The 16079-nt window shown below is 39.3% G+C and overlaps 2 protein-coding genes across 5 annotated transcripts in view; one reads left to right on the top strand and one right to left on the bottom strand.

Moving 5' to 3' along the window:
* The window catches only part of nf1a (neurofibromin 1a), a 117216-nt gene that overhangs the window by 62809 nt on the left and 38328 nt on the right, over positions 1-16079 (top strand). For all 3 annotated transcript variants that reach the window (XM_087841715.1, XM_087841709.1, XM_087841706.1), the window contains exons 31-35: positions 2377-2535; positions 3530-3627; positions 5613-5759; positions 5856-6002; positions 10659-10769. In XM_087841715.1, the coding sequence (XP_087697841.1) occupies positions 2377-2535; positions 3530-3627; positions 5613-5759; positions 5856-6002; positions 10659-10769 (662 nt within the window). The remainder of the gene's footprint in view (positions 1-2376; positions 2536-3529; positions 3628-5612; positions 5760-5855; positions 6003-10658; positions 10770-16079) is intronic.
* Positions 12279-16079, bottom strand: part of omgb (oligodendrocyte myelin glycoprotein b) — a 5400-nt gene continuing 1599 nt past the window's right edge. The window contains exons 2-4 of one of the 2 annotated variants that reach the window (XM_035911352.2): positions 15999-16079; positions 14108-14877; positions 12279-13181 (exon numbers count right to left, since the gene is read on the bottom strand). The exon at positions 15999-16079 is cut by the window's right edge and continues 132 nt beyond it. In XM_035911352.2, the coding sequence (XP_035767245.1) occupies positions 13057-13181; positions 14108-14877; positions 15999-16079 (976 nt within the window). In that variant the 3' untranslated portion in view covers positions 12279-13056. Of the gene's footprint in view, positions 14878-15998 lie in introns of both variants that reach the window. The other variant, XM_035911351.2, reaches the window with a different exon arrangement.

The raw sequence follows: 16079 nt of genomic DNA, 5'->3' as shown, positions 1-16079 counted from the left end.
GTTTATGATGAAGTATGTCCAGGTCTACTATAAACACACTACGTAATGGACTGAAATCTTGCTTTGTGAAATGATTGATAGAAGGCTAGGGAGAAAGAGGAGATGAAGCCAAAATTAAACTCTTTGGTATCAGCTCAGCCTGCTGTATTTCAACACGTAGGTGTACTTCTTAGCCATCTTCTTCATTGCACCTTTCTGCAGCTCCAATAGTTGGCTAACCTTCCTCCCTACTACCTTGATCTTGGCCTCTAGTCTCCTTCTCTCAGTGGAGGGTACTGCTTCTTGTGGCTGTTCATCTCACTGATCACTGCTGCTGTAGTGTAGATCAGCTGGTTGCTCTCGGTAATGGTTGCAGAATGTATTGTCCGCGGGAAGTGTTCCTTCAAGCTCAGGTCCTCTACCAGGTAGGTAGGTAGGTAGGTAGGTAAGTAGATATAAGGGACATAGAGAGATCTCCAGCATGTCCTTGGTCTCTGCCCGGGCCTCACACCATTAGGACATGCCCAGTCAGAACACCTTACCCAGGAACTGAATCTGGTGACTACTCTTACTGAGGCAGCTGGCTAGTGGCTAGCTCTAAGCTCTGGACAGCTTTAGTTTTGTCTGTGTACCTTTGTTGTTACAAACTTTTTTTGGTGGTTCCTTCAATGTTTACTTTGGTTAACTATACCTTAACTCATAGTGAAGAGCTTACATGCTATTGTCATGTTAGTGTGTGGCTGTGAGTGTGCATCTGACTATTTGTCTGTGCCAGTGTGAATGTGTTGCACATGCATTAAACACGCAACATACATGTCATACACGTCTGACCAACTGGTCACCATTTAGGTCCAAGAACATAAAAAATTGACGATATCTTTCCCATCGATTCCCAACTCCTGATATACATAGATGTTATTGGAAACTGTTCCAGCTACCTGGTTGTGCCTCTAAGTAGATGCTGTTCCAACTTGTATTCCATCTCCAGGGTACTTTCAGCTGTGGTAGACTGTTGCCTTTAGAGGTCTAGTGCTTAGGTTTTGTTCTTGTGCTGGTGGGATAAGAGCTTCTGGTATCCTTTAGGCTGGACTCTTGTAGTCAGTGGTAGGATTTCTTAATGTCAACAGCTTCGCTATCTCTCGATGGTACATCTTGTGCAGCGGCTTGGTCTTTAATAATAGCTCCTGTGCTGTTCCTCTTCACCACCTGTCTTAATCTACCTGAGGCATTCCTGGACCAGTGCATCTAAGTGTGAAATGTGTTAATGTGTGGTCTGTGTTTCCTCCCGGATTGTGGCTCTGACACTCACTAATCCTTGCCCTCTGTTGCTCATAGCAGGTTAGCGAGTTTTCATGTGTTGTCATCAGTGTCATCTATCTCTTCCCAAAGTAATAAATTATATGCATATTGGCTTATTTTTGGATTTTGGGATTGGATTCTAATGATGTTCAATAAATATGACAAATGGTGACAGGGAGAGTGGGTATCCTTGTCTTGTGCAACGATGCCCGCCATGATTGTGGCCATTGTGATGTGTATAAAACTTTCACCCAGTGAATAAATTATTCACCAAAGACTGTTTTCTTTAATAGTGAGAATTTCAAAAATGCCAGTTAACTTTATCATATGCGTTTCTGCATGTAATAAAACAACTGCTGATGGGTGGTTGGAATGAGATGTAAAATAAATAACATAATAAAGTTATAGGTTACCGTCATTCTTTTAGTAACTTAGTTTGTCTCTATTCATAATTGTAAAGCCTTACTGATGATTTTGACGTTTGTGTTGATGATATGGGGTTATAGCCTGATGTTGTAGCTTTGTATATATATTTGTAGGAAGTTTGTATTTTTTCATTTCTTCTTCTAGTAATTGAATTAAAAGAGGCACCACCATCTTATACTTTAATTACAATTCATGGCTTAACATCTGTCATCTGTCAGTTTGTGTAATCACTTCCTATTTTCATCTTTCACCAACAGAGAGGAGACAGCTGGGTTGATTGTCATGTTTTTCCTCTCTTGCATGTTTCTTCTGCTGTAACTGGAGTAAAAACCTTTTTCACTCCTGGTACAACCAGAATAAACTGGAATCATGTCCAAGTCTTTCGTCATATTTCTTCCTAGCTTCGCTCTCCTCCTGAGCGCAGCATTTTTTTGACCTGATCATGACTCAGCTCAAATATCTCTGTTACACATATTGATACATGTATATTTTGTTATTATTATCATTCCCTCATTTGCTCTTGAATGTACCAAAATCAACTTTTAATATTTTCTCCTTCCCTTTTTTTCAAACTGGTCCCTCTTCTTATACTTTTCCCTTCTGTTCTGTATTTTCCGTTTGTGTTCGCCAACATTTTTTTTCCCTCCACTCTCTCCATACTCCCTCACACAGGTTGTGAGTCAGCGGTTTCCACAGAACAGCATTGGTGCGGTGGGCAGTGCTATGTTTCTGCGCTTCATCAACCCTGCTATTGTGTCCCCCTATGAGACTGGTATTTTAGACAAGAAGCCTCTGCCCAGGATAGAACGGGGGCTCAAACTCATGTCCAAGGTAAGCTTATTGGATATGAGGGCTGCCATGAAAGCAACCAGAAAAAAATGGTTGCATCCCTAAGTCTAGGGATGGGAATTAATAAGAATTTAGCGATTCAGATTCCATTATCAATACTTAATTAATTCGATTCCTTTCAATTGTAATCCTCATTATTTTCCCACTGGGTTGTTTGAGAGTCAACACCATCCCTAAGCAGCATATTAAAGATATTAGATTCTACAAGAACCGGTTCACAATTCCCATCCCTAGCGACAGCTGAACCCAGCATCTCTGTATGCCAGAGAATTATACCCATTGGCTGGTTCAATTTTGTTTGACACTTTGCATCCTGTGCTTAACAACTTTCAGTTTCTTCCTTCTGAATGAAGGCTTCTAGTCCAATGGAGCAGAAAAACAAACCTTTAAAACAGTTTGGCTCCAATAGCCAAACTTTTTACTTATTCTGTGATTTATTTTTTTTCTGGGTTTTATTTTTTTGTTTGTTTTTTGAAAATCCACACGAGGATAAGTGACGTACTCACTACAAGAAGAGATCAAAAGAAAAGTATTTTTACCCCCTTTATTTGTATCCACAGGTACAAATAAAGTGTCCTTAACCTAATTTTTTTTGGCAAAAATGCCATCAATGAGTAGGCATCATAGACACATGAGTCTAATAAAGTTTAAAATGTCACTGACTATCTTAAACCTTTTGATCACGTCTGGTTTAAAAAGAAGCTCCTACAGTCTGGGTATAGAGTGACAGTAATAATTTTAGCAGGAGGTAAGTTTTTATTGTGAGACTGAGCACAAAGATAGTGAAACACTGTACTGCATTAAAGAGAAATCTTTTGACATAGTGTACCTGATATAAGTGTCTGTTCAAATCCCAGTAACCTGTATTTGATATCAGGATTAAACCTGAGGGTAACCATTCTCTTTGAACTCGAGCAAGATCACACAACTCACATAACATGAGCTTATTGTGAATCTCTTGTATTTTTTATTTCAGATTTTGCAGAGTATTGCAAACCACGTCTTATTTACAAAAGAAGAACACATGAGGCCTTTTAATGACTTTGTGAAGAGCAACTTTGATTCAGCCCGAAGGTAAAATCAGGGAACTTCTGTTACTGTAAATACTGTTTGTATCCTTATCCCTAGAGCTATCCCTGCCCCCTATATAATGGATTGCTGTGAAATTTTAACTTAACTATATCCAGTTAAAAAGTTCAATACATTTGGGAACTGATATTTTTGTTTGTATTTTTTGTGTTAGTGTGTGCTCAAATATTGGATGTTATAGGACTGCTTGTTTTGTTTTGTTTCTTAAATATATTTTAATTAGCCAATATAATATATAATCTGTCCCAAATACCTTCTGGTTAGTTTTCATAGTGCGAGAGGGCTCTGAGACCTGAAAATAGGCGGGCAGTGGTGGGGTCTTGCCCACGGTAGTGAATAGGTAGGAATTAGGGCTGCCACAAACGATTATTTTGATAGTCGACTAGTCACTGATTATTTTTGCTATTAGTCGACTAATCAGATCATCATCCATTGGACGTAAAACATACAGCTTATTGCACCAGCAGCATCTGCTCTTATATAACTATCATTAGCTTACAGCTTTAAGTGTTTAAGGTATGTGCTAACTAAAATTAAAGACAAGATGAGAGTTTATTAAATTTTAATGACATTTGCAGATTGTTTCGATGGAGTTTAATCTGCTTGACGTTTATTCAGCTGTGTAAAAACTAGTTATCTAAGTGACTTATATATCATGTTTAACCTGAGTAGCGAAAGACGGCGGTGGGTTTGAAAACGATTTGATGGGAGTCCGGTGTTCTCACGGGCTCGAGTGAGCCTTGTCCCCAGCTAGCTATCGAGCTAGTGGGTAACAGACATCTCCGAAAACGTCGGAGCGCTTTTGAAAATATGTGGTGTCTTGATAAACTGAGCAGATATTTGAGGTTTACACAGCTACATTCTCGCCTGAAAATATGTTAAACGTTTATTTTGTGACCCAGAAAGAATAATAAGAGTAATATTAAAACTAACTAGCTGCCGCCATTGTTGGAAACTGAGCTGGGCTGCGCTATGAATTCTGGGACACAGCTTCTTCTTCTTCGGGGTTTAGCGGCAGCTGACATCCTTGTACATGCAGTGCTGCCATCTTCTGTTTCAGTCCGTTATTACACTCTTAAATCCTACTACTTATTCCTGCGTCATTTGGGATCTTACAAAGCTTCAAACGACGCGTCGACTATTAAATCAGTCGTCGACGATTTTAATAGTCGACTAATCGTGGCAGCCCTAGTAGGAATGGAGAAAAATCCTTCTGTGGACAGGCATGTTTTATTTACACAAGTTGGCATACAGTATCTGTAACTGATTTGATGAGATGGTAATCTGTGTGACACATGAACATGCAGCCAATCGGTGAGAGACAGATTTCTGGCTGGGTTATAGACATGCATCATTTACTTTTATGTAATGCGTTTTTTTTCTGGATTTTTGGCTTATAGTCTCTCTCCCTCCAATAAGTGAAACTGCCATAAAATTTTCAGATGGTTGATTTCTTTGTAAGTGAGCAAGCTTACAAATTCAGCAGGGGATCAAATAATTATTTACTCCAGTGTATGTGAACTCACATGCTGAAACCCTCCTCATATAATACTTTTGTTAGACCCAGAACCTCTGGTATGCTTTTTTTTTATAAAGATACACCAGATGTTATTTCTTTTTGGCAATTAGCAACTTTTTCAGTCTTTAGATTTTTTTCTTTTCCTTGTCATAATTTTTTGACACCTGCTGCCTGACATAAATCACAGACTCATCGTGGAAGTTAATGATCCCCTCTTTTCTCACTAGTACCACCATGCTGACTGTTCATGCTGACTGTTCATTAATTGTTTGACCAGTCACTAACAAAAAAATAACCAACGAATCAAACATTTTATATCAACAGAGTTTGTGTAGTAAGGGAAAACTGAGCTATGTGGTCATGTGACAGTTCAGACTAAATCAGTTAAGTGCTTGCTGTCGTGTTTCTTCTGACCTTAAGTTGAGCTGGCAATCTTCTCTCTCTGCCCCAGGTTTTTCTTGGACATAGCGTCTGACTCTCCACCCAGTGATTCTGTCAACCACAGTCTGTCATTTATCAGTGACGGTAATGTGCTGGCTCTCCACCGGCTGCTGTGGAATAATCAGGAAAGAATTGGCCAGTACTTATCCAGTAACAGGTCAGAATTTTGTATTTCATTAAATTAGATTTTTTATTTTTAATCATTACATTTTTATTTTTGATCATTAAATCATGAGTCACATTTTTATTTTAGGGACCACAAGGCTGTAGGTAGGCGACCTTTTGACAAGATGGCCACCTTGCTGGCTTACCTCGGACCGCCGGAACACAAACCTGTGGCTGACACTCACTGGTCTAGTCTCAATCTGACCAGCTCCAAGTTTGAGGAGTTTATGACCAGGTAAGATTGATAACAGCTTGTCAACATAAATGTTCTGACTCAACAAGCACTTGTGACTTTGAGCATCATTTTTCCCATTTATGGGTTGTAAGCAGTGTTGGTCAAGTTACTTGAAAAAAGTAATCAGTAACTAATTACTGATTACTTCCCCCAAAAAGTAATCCCGTTACTTTACTGATTACTTATTTTCAAAAGTAATTAATTACTTAGTTACTTTTAACAACACGATTTACAACCTGAATAGGTGATAAAGCGATAGATCTTCCAGCCCAATTCTACTTTTTCTACATAATCCATCATACAAAATGTAATCAAATGGAAAAGTCTCTTTTTAAAACTTGTTTTATTAGTTTTAATCTTTTAACTTTATGCATCAAGCAAAAATTTAATTATCTGCAACATTCTCTGACTGGAAGAAATTAGTTTAACATTTAAACCTATTTTCTGCACATTCCAGCACATAAAATAAAATATTTTTTTTGTGTGTTTACACTCACTCTTTCAAACAGATGCAAGTAAAACACAGCAGAAAATAAATAAAGTCAAAGACTAGCGGTCCTGTTGCTCTATTTTCACCTGTAAAGCAGGAGTGGGGTAGGCGGAGGTTTACCCTGGTGCAGGTGTGCCGCAGCGGTCAGTGGAAGAATCCGCGAGTTTCTCTGTGAGTTTCCCATTACGTCGTAGCTACTCGGTGCTTGTTCGGAAGTTTAGGGGTTTTTCTTCGCTGTAAAAAGAAGTTTTCTTCCCACGCACAACGGACACTAATGTTTTTGTCACTTTTTATGGAATCAAACTCAAAATAAGGTCAGTACTTCCACGCTTTAAACGCTGCACGCTCATACTCTCTCCCGCACTCGATATATGATCCATTGTTGATCTGCAAACAGCTGTTGTCACGAACGTCACACTCGCTTACGTCACTGTCATGAGACATTTTCGCAAAAAACATCACGGTTTTAGTAACGCAGTAACGCAGCGTTCCTACGGGAAAGTAACGGTAATCTAATTACCGTTTTTGCAATAGTAATCCCTTACTTTACTCGTTACTTGAAAAAAGTAATCAGATTACAGTAACGCGTTACAAGTAACGCGTCACTGCCCATCTCTGGTTGTAAGTCTGTCCATCTTTAGTTTTAGATGCATTAACACTTTATAGGAAGCTTTCATTGTATTCAATTTCAACATTTATCTCAGTGCATCATGGGAAGCCCTAGCAGCCTAGGCCTTTTGCAACGCAAGTAAAGGAGGATTCAGGGTCACCTGATTAAGCCCTGTCTATTTGCTGTCAAAAAAGAAAGTTTTGAACCAAATCTAAAACGTAGAGAGGGTGTCTGTCTCCCAAATCCAAACTGAGAGCTAGATCCACAGAAGAGGGTCCTGAAAGGTGAAGGCTCTTCCCCCCTTTCTGCTTTTAAAACCCTTAGAACTTCAAGTAAGCTGGCAGTCTAAGAGCAAAGTGCTCCATTAGGATATGTTACTGTGAGGTCTTTAAGATGAGATGGGCCCTGATCATTCAAGAAAAGGATTTTAAATTAGATTCTGGTTTAAACAGTTAGCCAATTAAAAAAACCAGTATGGTCAAAATATGCTCTTTCTCTCGGGTCCCTGTCAATACTCTTTCTAGATCAACTGAAGACTTTTGACTGGTTTGTTACTTTACCTTTTAGGACGTCCTGATAATAATATATTACAGTAGTCCAGCCTTACCCACCAGTACTAAATGTATGAGCCATGTTTTTTTTTTCAGCATCACTCTGAGACAGGGTGTTTCTCATTTTGGATATTCTTCATAAATATAAAAAGAGACAAAAAATATTAATTAGAGGTTATCCAGGCCTTTAAGACAATCAGTCTGTGCTGTCTGGGTTCATGGGCAGGTAGGTAGAAGGTATGCTATGCTTTCTATTGATGTTGCCTAAGGGAAGCATGTATAATTTAAACAGAATTGGTCCTAGCACTGAACCCTGTGGACCTTAATAATTAACCTTAGTGTGTGAAGAGGGGTAGGGCTGTGCGATATGACCAAAATCTCATATCCCGATATAAGACCTCTATCGTCCCGATAACGATATAAATCACAAAAATGTAACATTTTCTGTAAATTCTGTGAATCTCAGGCAGCTCGACTTGTGTGAAGTGTTTCCAGCTGGGTGTCGTGTACCTGGAGTCAAGTATTTTAACCGATGCATGAAATTATGCATTTTTAGACATATGTTGTAACAGCCGCCGTTTTCGTTGTGAATATTTATTACACGGCGTGCTGCGGGGAAAAGCCTTTTCTAACGTTTGAGTCTAAGGTTCATTTTTTAGCACCTGACGGCTCTTTTTTGCTTCTCATCCGTAAATACTCTGCATGCTCTTTCGCGTGATTCAGTTTATTTTGAAAAGTCTCAACAGGATCTTGAGCTTTATTGTGAAAGGTTTATGTGGAAAATAAACAAACGTGATGATTTTACCGTCGTTGTTGCTAACGACAACGCATAAAAACAGGCGCTTGTCCGTCCGTAGTGTGGTTATATTAAATATAAGAGAAAGAGAGAACTTTAAGAAATTAATATAGCCACTACAGTGACCATCAAAACGATGAAAAAATATTGCCGTAAACAGTTTATTTTGCGACACCACAAAACAAACGATAGCGTAAAATGAAACGATAGACGTTTTTATATCGTCATCCGATATATATCGTTATATCAAACAGCCCTAAAGAGGGGTCCCTATTTAAATGAACAAGGTGACGTCTATTAAATAGTTATGATTCAAATCACTGCAACACGGTATCTTTCATTCCTATAGCATGCTCTAATCACTGTAATTAAATACTACAGTCAACAGTGCAATGATCCACTAAGGCCGAGCAGAACATACACAGTCCCAATCAAATGTTTCAAACCACTGGAAAAATGCCAGAAAGTCATATTTTGCATGGTTGGAACCAAGAGCTCCAACATCAACAAGAAGAAATGAGAGTGAGAAAACATTTTTTTTTTTTTTTTTGTTATTGAAAACAATGCTTAAACTGAAATGGGCTTTTTTACAGCCGATCAAAAAGGAACATTTCTCCAAGTGGCGAACACAGCCGCACGAAGGGCATCTACTGTCTGGAACTGTTGTTCATTTTTGTAAACTTCCCTTGCCATCCATCCCCAAAGGTTCTCAATTGGATTTAGATCAGGGGAACACGCAGGATGGTCCAAAAGAGTGATGGTATTCTCCTGCAAGAAGTCCCTTGTCCTGTGGGCATTGTGTACTGTAGCGTTGTCATGTTGAAAATCCCAGTTGTTACCACACAGACGAGGGCCCTCAGTCATGAGGGATGCTCTCTGCAACATCTGGACATAGCCAGTGGCCATTCTGATCAGTTATAAAACAGCCTGTTTCAATTTAAGCATTGTTTTTGATAAATTGCATGCTCCAAAAATGTTTTGTCTCACTCCCATTTCTTCTTGTTGCATATTGAAGCTCTACTTGGAACCTTGTTAAGATCCAACCATGCAAAATATGATTTTTTTTTCAAGTGGTCTTAAACTTTTAATCAGGACTGTATATACTGAGGAGATTGAGACAGCAGGTGGAGCAGAAGTAACAATATTATTAATGGTGTCAAATAACGCCATAGGATTACCTGTTCTATTTGCAACCAAGTGTGAGAAATAGTCAGCCCGTACATTTCTAACTGAACTGTTGAAAGAAAAGATGAAAAGATCCTTTTGCTGAAGGGGATGAATACAAACCGAATTTTCCTTCACTAGTGCTCACCTTTTCCACAAGAACACTTTAAGGCGTATGGTGTTTATCTGATTTATCCAAGGTGACAACTTGGAAACAGGAGCTAATCATCTATGTGAATGTTAATATTTCCATCTGTAAGCAATCCTAAACGTCTTAATAGTGGAGAATAATAAATCACTAAACTTCTTTAAAAACAAGCCATTTGGGTTAGGTTGACGATCCACCTGCACAATAAAACAGATTCTTATTCCCGACTCCTGCATGCACCAAGGAGGGCACTGCTGAGGATGCCAAATAAGGATTCAGGCACAAAATATCAAAACAGGAGGATGAGGTATCTTGACCCATCAGATAGCATGGATAAAGGCGTTCATAAACTAAGGCAGACAGCATGCCGGAATCCAGGATAAAACCCGAGTTAAGGTAGCTGCTCTGTACTGTTAGCAAATGGCATTAAAGAAGATAACAGTGGAGGAATTATACCCTTAAGTTTAGTTACAGAGCTATCGGCTGTATTTAAAAGTGTTCCCAACTGCTGTGTGATCCATTATTGTAAATTTTATTGTTGTTAGGAAATGATCAAAGGGTTTTCAATGAATACTTTTAAATGTTCGGTTTCCATGCCATATCTCAGAACTAGATGGAGAGTGTGGTTAACGTTGTTGTGGGTTCTTTTGCATTTTGATAGAAGCTAATTGAGTCTAATAATAGATTAAATGCTGTGTTGAGGCTGTCAAAATCATCCACAACAATTATTTTATTTGAACTGAGCACTAAGTCAGATAACAAGTCTGATAAACCTCTGAGTAAGGACCAAGGGGACAATAGAGAAACAACAGATAAAACTGGTTTGTTATTTTACCAGTTGGGTCATAACTTTATTTGCTTAATTTACTATCTTCAGCGCTTCTATTTGTTCTACAGGCATCAAGTACACGAGAAGGAGGAATTCAAAGCCTTAAAGACCCTCAACATTTTCTACCAGGCAGGAACCTCAAAGATTGGAAATCCAGTGTTCTACTATGTCGCCCGCAGGTAGGACTTGGCTTTACTTATTTCTCAATTTAGTAAACTGACAAAATAATAGATAAGAGTGCATTTGTTGTTAGAGACTTTGGTTCATTTTAAATTGCTGCCAAGCAAACCTTGCATTTAAAATTTCCTTTGCCGAAAATGAAATGATGTGGGGGTTTCAAATTAGTCAGGACAGAGCTATTCTGTAAAGATATATTGTATCTGTCAGAATGTGTGCTGGCAAGTTGGATGAATTATTTCTAGATTAGCCACTAACCACATATCCTGTGTATGGTGTTAGTGTGTGATGTTTCCTGGATACCAGTATGCACCTATCAACAGTAGTTGAGACAGTATCTGCTTCAAACAGATTGGTTTTTGGTTTTTAAAAATAGGACCCTGTTGTATCAGTTCTGTCTACGATTGGTGCCTGAGCACGCAATGTAAAAACCATTTTGTATCTGCTTATTTGAGTGTCCCAAAGCATTCACAGTATTGACATCCAAATCTTTATTATTATTGAGTGTGCCAGTACAATAGTACTGAGGCATTGTCTAAGGAGCTTGGGAAAAAAGGTTCTGGACTTCTTTAAGTTTTCTTGAAGACGTTGAGAGGTGATCTCATCCTAGAAGCTTATTCAGTTCTAAGCGCAATTGTTGGAGAGTCCCAGTATTGAGGCATTTCCGAAAGTTGATTCAGTTCATCTGGACGTAGCACTTTCAGTGGGAGAAATGTTTCGTCATTCATCCAAGTGACTTCTTCAGTCTCAGCTGACTGCAGGTTTCCCCACCCTTATGAACAGTACATTTGCATGATGAATGAAACTATCACCACTGGCGAACAATGGGCTGACAGGTCAGTTTCTTGATCATTAATATCCAAATTGTCATGACCATTGATCAACAACCACCTATCAAAGGCCATTGGTCAACTGCTATTGATCACTGACGAATGACCATTGATCAATGGTTATGAGTACCATTCAGAGAGAGTGGGAAGTGGCTGCAGTTCTTCTAAAGCAGGGGTGTCAAACTCAAATACACAGTGGGCCAAAATTCAAAACTGAACAAAGTCGTGGGCTAACGTTAATATTTATTGAAATATATTTATTCCTCTAGATCAGTGGTTCTTAACCTGGGTTCGATCGAACCCTAGGGGTTCGGTGAGTCGGTCTCAGGGGTTCGGCAGAGCCTCCACCGTGACATGCACGGCTCATTTTGTGCACCAATAAAAAACATATCTATGTCTTGAATTTGAAAAAAATCATATTTTATTTTTCACTAAAGAGGGGTTCAGTGAATGTGCATATGAAACTGGTGGGGTTCGGTATCTCCAACAAGGTTAAGAACCACTGCTCTAGATATAAGAATGAATCTTTTCTTATGGACACGTTTTACTGAAAAACTGAATATGGAACAAGCAAAGCTTAATACTAAACAATATATATATATTAGCTGTATAATACCAGTAGGCCAGCTCTAATAGTAATTTGGTATGGCTTCGCGGGCCAAATGTAATTAGGCTGTGGGCCAAATTTGGCCCGCGGGCCAGAGTTTGACACCTATGTTCTAAAGGAACACACATGTAAAGAAAGCTCTTAAAACATGTTTTTATCCCAACATGGGCTTTAATCAAATCAGCAAAAATGCACAGTAAACAAGGTCAGACACCAACTAGGGAGAAACAGAATGACAAACAGAACAAAGATGTCATCCCTTATGTAGCCAGTTTATCAAATAAACTGGCGCACACTCTGACAAAAACTGGTTCGTCCCAAAGACAAACTAAACAACGGACCTCTACATTCGACAAACCCAACAGCCACTTCATAAACGTATGGCACAACATAGAAGAGCCACCTCGACCGGACAAGACTCAAATGTACATCTGCATCTAAAGGATAAAGGTCACTCTTTTGAGGATGCCAATGTAGACCGTTTTTGGTAGCTATTCGCCACATAGTTTTTGCAACATTCTCAACAAATTTTTCCCATTCATTTGAATGGAAGAGCATCTGACAAAGAGCACCGAACCAGGCCACTTTGGAGCCCTCCTGCTCAGCCATACTTTATCGCAGACACATCATCCAAACTTTATACAGGTCACAAGGTTGTCCATCACATTTTACACACAGTACAAACATGAAAGTTAGTTATTTTGTACTTGAGAAGTTGTTGCTGCTCACAATTAAATATTGTTTGCGATACAACTTGTAGGTTTCTCTTGGTAAAGTGTTGTTTGAGACTCAAATTCCTGTTTGCGTTCCTCTTTCAGTTTCACAAGTGGAATTTGCAGTCTGCAAATGTCTTCATTCGCATACATTTTTCAGTCTGGCACAGGGGTGAAGAGGGGTTTTCACCCACCCAAGACACACTCCCATGCAGTCCTCCCATGCAGATGCGACTGCTGAAAGTTGATTGGTTGACCAGTGGCCTGGAATAGAGAAGGAAGCAATAGCGATAGTCGAGTTCACTCGGAACAGAAGAACTGGGGGGGAAAAAACTTCAGAAATTAAAAAATACAGCATGAAACACACAGTTGCCGTAGTGCACACTTTTCACTATGTTTAACACTCTATCTCACTTAAGCTCTTTATATGTTATAGCTTCACTCTCCTTTGCGGCTGGCTGACTCACCAACAGCAACAACATGAGCAAAACTGTCTCACAGATTGGCTCACATGCTTTAAACACTGCTTCCGTCTGACAACAGACTCTCTGCAGGCAGTTGGGCAGTCCCCATAGTGGAACGGGAGGAGAACATGCTCACGTGTGTGTATTACACACTGTCCTATTGTTAGTCTTTAACTGGTAAATTGGAAAGTATTTTGTATTACAAACATTTTGGGCTTCTTATTGTGAACAGCACTGTTCTAAATGCCTTGGTACGACCAAAACAGCACAATAGCATTGATTAGGAATCAGCTAATAAATGAACCCAGCAGCATGTGTTCAAGCAGTAATCTAAATGTTTACCTCTGACATTTTTCTTTGTGTACAGGATTTTAAGAGATATTGTCATGACGATAACAACAGTTGCAACAGTTTTTATACGGCAAATGAAAATGGAACTGCTACATACAGGAAATGACTTATAGATTTAGTGTCCACAAGATTCTAATAACTGTTACACTATGTGTATTGTAGTTTCGATGGTGGTGAGTGCAGTTGTCATGACTACAACAGACAGAATGACTGTTTGTTGAGGTTTGATGTCCAGTTTGCAGCCTTCATTATATAAACGAGTTAGTTTAGGCTTATTGGTTAAAGACCTTGGATGTTCTGTTGTGCTTGTGTGTGAAGAAAAACTATCCATACTTGTTGAAGATGTCCAGATGTGATCCCCAGATTCATTCATACCTGCTTTGCCCTGATACATTCCACTGTCAACAAGTGGAGACTTCGCCTGATAGTTAGGTGTGTTCTCTACAGTCCTTGGGGGCAATTGAACATCCTGCCCTTCACTTCTGTTGTTAACCCAGAGTGGTGGCTCCGTAAACCGAGCTGAGTGCCTTTCCCTTCCTGTTACTGGTAAATGGGATTGCCCACAGATGGGTCTTGTATAACAGGGGCACCCCAAAACGGTTGCACGGGTTTTCTCTGACCATCTAAGGAGCTTTGTTATGTGTTCTTCTTCTTCACAAGCCCAGGGGTTATCCCCAAGAGTAATAATCTCCAGTCCTATTAGGTCATCAAAGATTCCCTCAGACAGCCAGGTGAAGCGGTTAGCATGCAAATAAAACTGGGCCAGTCGGGGCAGTCGATCCAACGATCCGGGCAGGATCTGCAACAGATAGTTATGTGACAAGTCAATGATCTCCAGATTGTGTGGCATGTTTGTGGGCACTGTCCAAAACCTGTTATGACTGAGGTTAAGAGACTGTAGGCTCAACAGTGTGTTATTGATAAAGACCACTCTCTCTAGCTCATTATCTGATAGATCCAGTACTTTCAGGTTCCAGTGGTAGGCTGTGTCATTTTTGTCTAGAGAGCGTAGATGGTTCCCTGCTGCTCGAATGTCCCACAGAGACCGTGGCAGGGCAGGGGGGAGACTCTCCAGGCGGTTGTAGGACAGATCCAGGGTGCGCAGATGGACATAGTGGCTGAGCTGGTTGTCCAGACCGTGCAAGCTGCCAAAAGAATGTCATATTTAATCGTCATATTTATCACCATCATAATTGTAATGGAATGGTAATATTGCTAATTGGATTGATGAATAATCAAATGGCTAAAAAAGCTAAAGCATGAATGTTTGCTAGTGTAAAAACACTCTGAGTGCTTAGAAGGATTAGAGAAGCGCTTAATAAATATCAGTTGATACCATATAGCATGATTATAAGCACAGAAGTATAACAGGAGTCTGAATATAGGGATCTTGTAAAAGCCTTGAGTATCTGGAGTTAAAAAAAACTACTCATATTGTGTTCATATTGAACACCTTTAAGACAAAGGAAATGATAGTAGATTGCCTAAGATACAGGCCTCCTTTCCAGCCTGTAAAAGTTTGTGGCATGGACATAGAGATAGTAACAAATTATAAATATCTAGGTTTACACCTATACAACAAACTAAACTGGTCCTGAATACAGGAGCCATCTCCCTCTCTTTTTTCTTAAGGAAACTAATATCTCTTGAAATCTGCAGTAAATTGCTGCAGATGTTCTTTCAGTCTGTGGCACTAACTGTTCTATGCTGCACACTTCTACTGGGAAGGCAGTGTCAGAAACAAGGATGCAAGAAGCCTGGACCTACTAGTGTAACCTGTAATTGCTGTAATTTGAGCCATACTGGGGAAGATGGTGGAAAGATGCATACTAAATCCATTAGAAGCCATTCTGAATAATTTTGATCACCCACTTTACAAAATCTGTATGAAACAAAAAACGGATATCAGTTTTTTTCATCTCATATAAGTAGCAGATGAGTGATGTCAGATATGAGCTCAATCAACAATCAAGTTATTCTTATTCTGTTATGAACAGTTGCTATTAGTTCCAAGTTCATTTTTAGAAGTCCCTTAAAGGCTTTTACTTGTGAGTGTGTATGTAAAAATCTATTATTATTAATTTACAAGTTCAGGACGCTTATCTGGGACAGCTATATATTTTAACAGTCAGATCCTCTAGTTAAGTAAATTTCTGCTTAACCATATGCTACTTATTCTGTTACCTGTTACATGCACATGTATCTAAAAGTGAGTCATGTAATATAATGTCTAAAAGTGGAGCATTTGAGAGGTGCAGGAGCTTACCTGTTAAAAGAAAGGTTGAGAAAGCGAATGTTATGCTGCAGACCAGGCGGTAACTTGGTCAGGCCTCGTGAAGAGCAGTCC

Source organism: Neolamprologus brichardi, chromosome 1 (genome assembly GCF_056152115.1).
Source record: "Neolamprologus brichardi isolate AB-2024 chromosome 1, ASM5615211v1, whole genome shotgun sequence".
NCBI lineage: Eukaryota > Metazoa > Chordata > Actinopteri > Cichliformes > Cichlidae > Neolamprologus > Neolamprologus brichardi.
The sequence above is the reverse complement of the archived record's forward strand: the minus strand, read 5'-3'. Positions and strand labels throughout refer to the sequence as shown.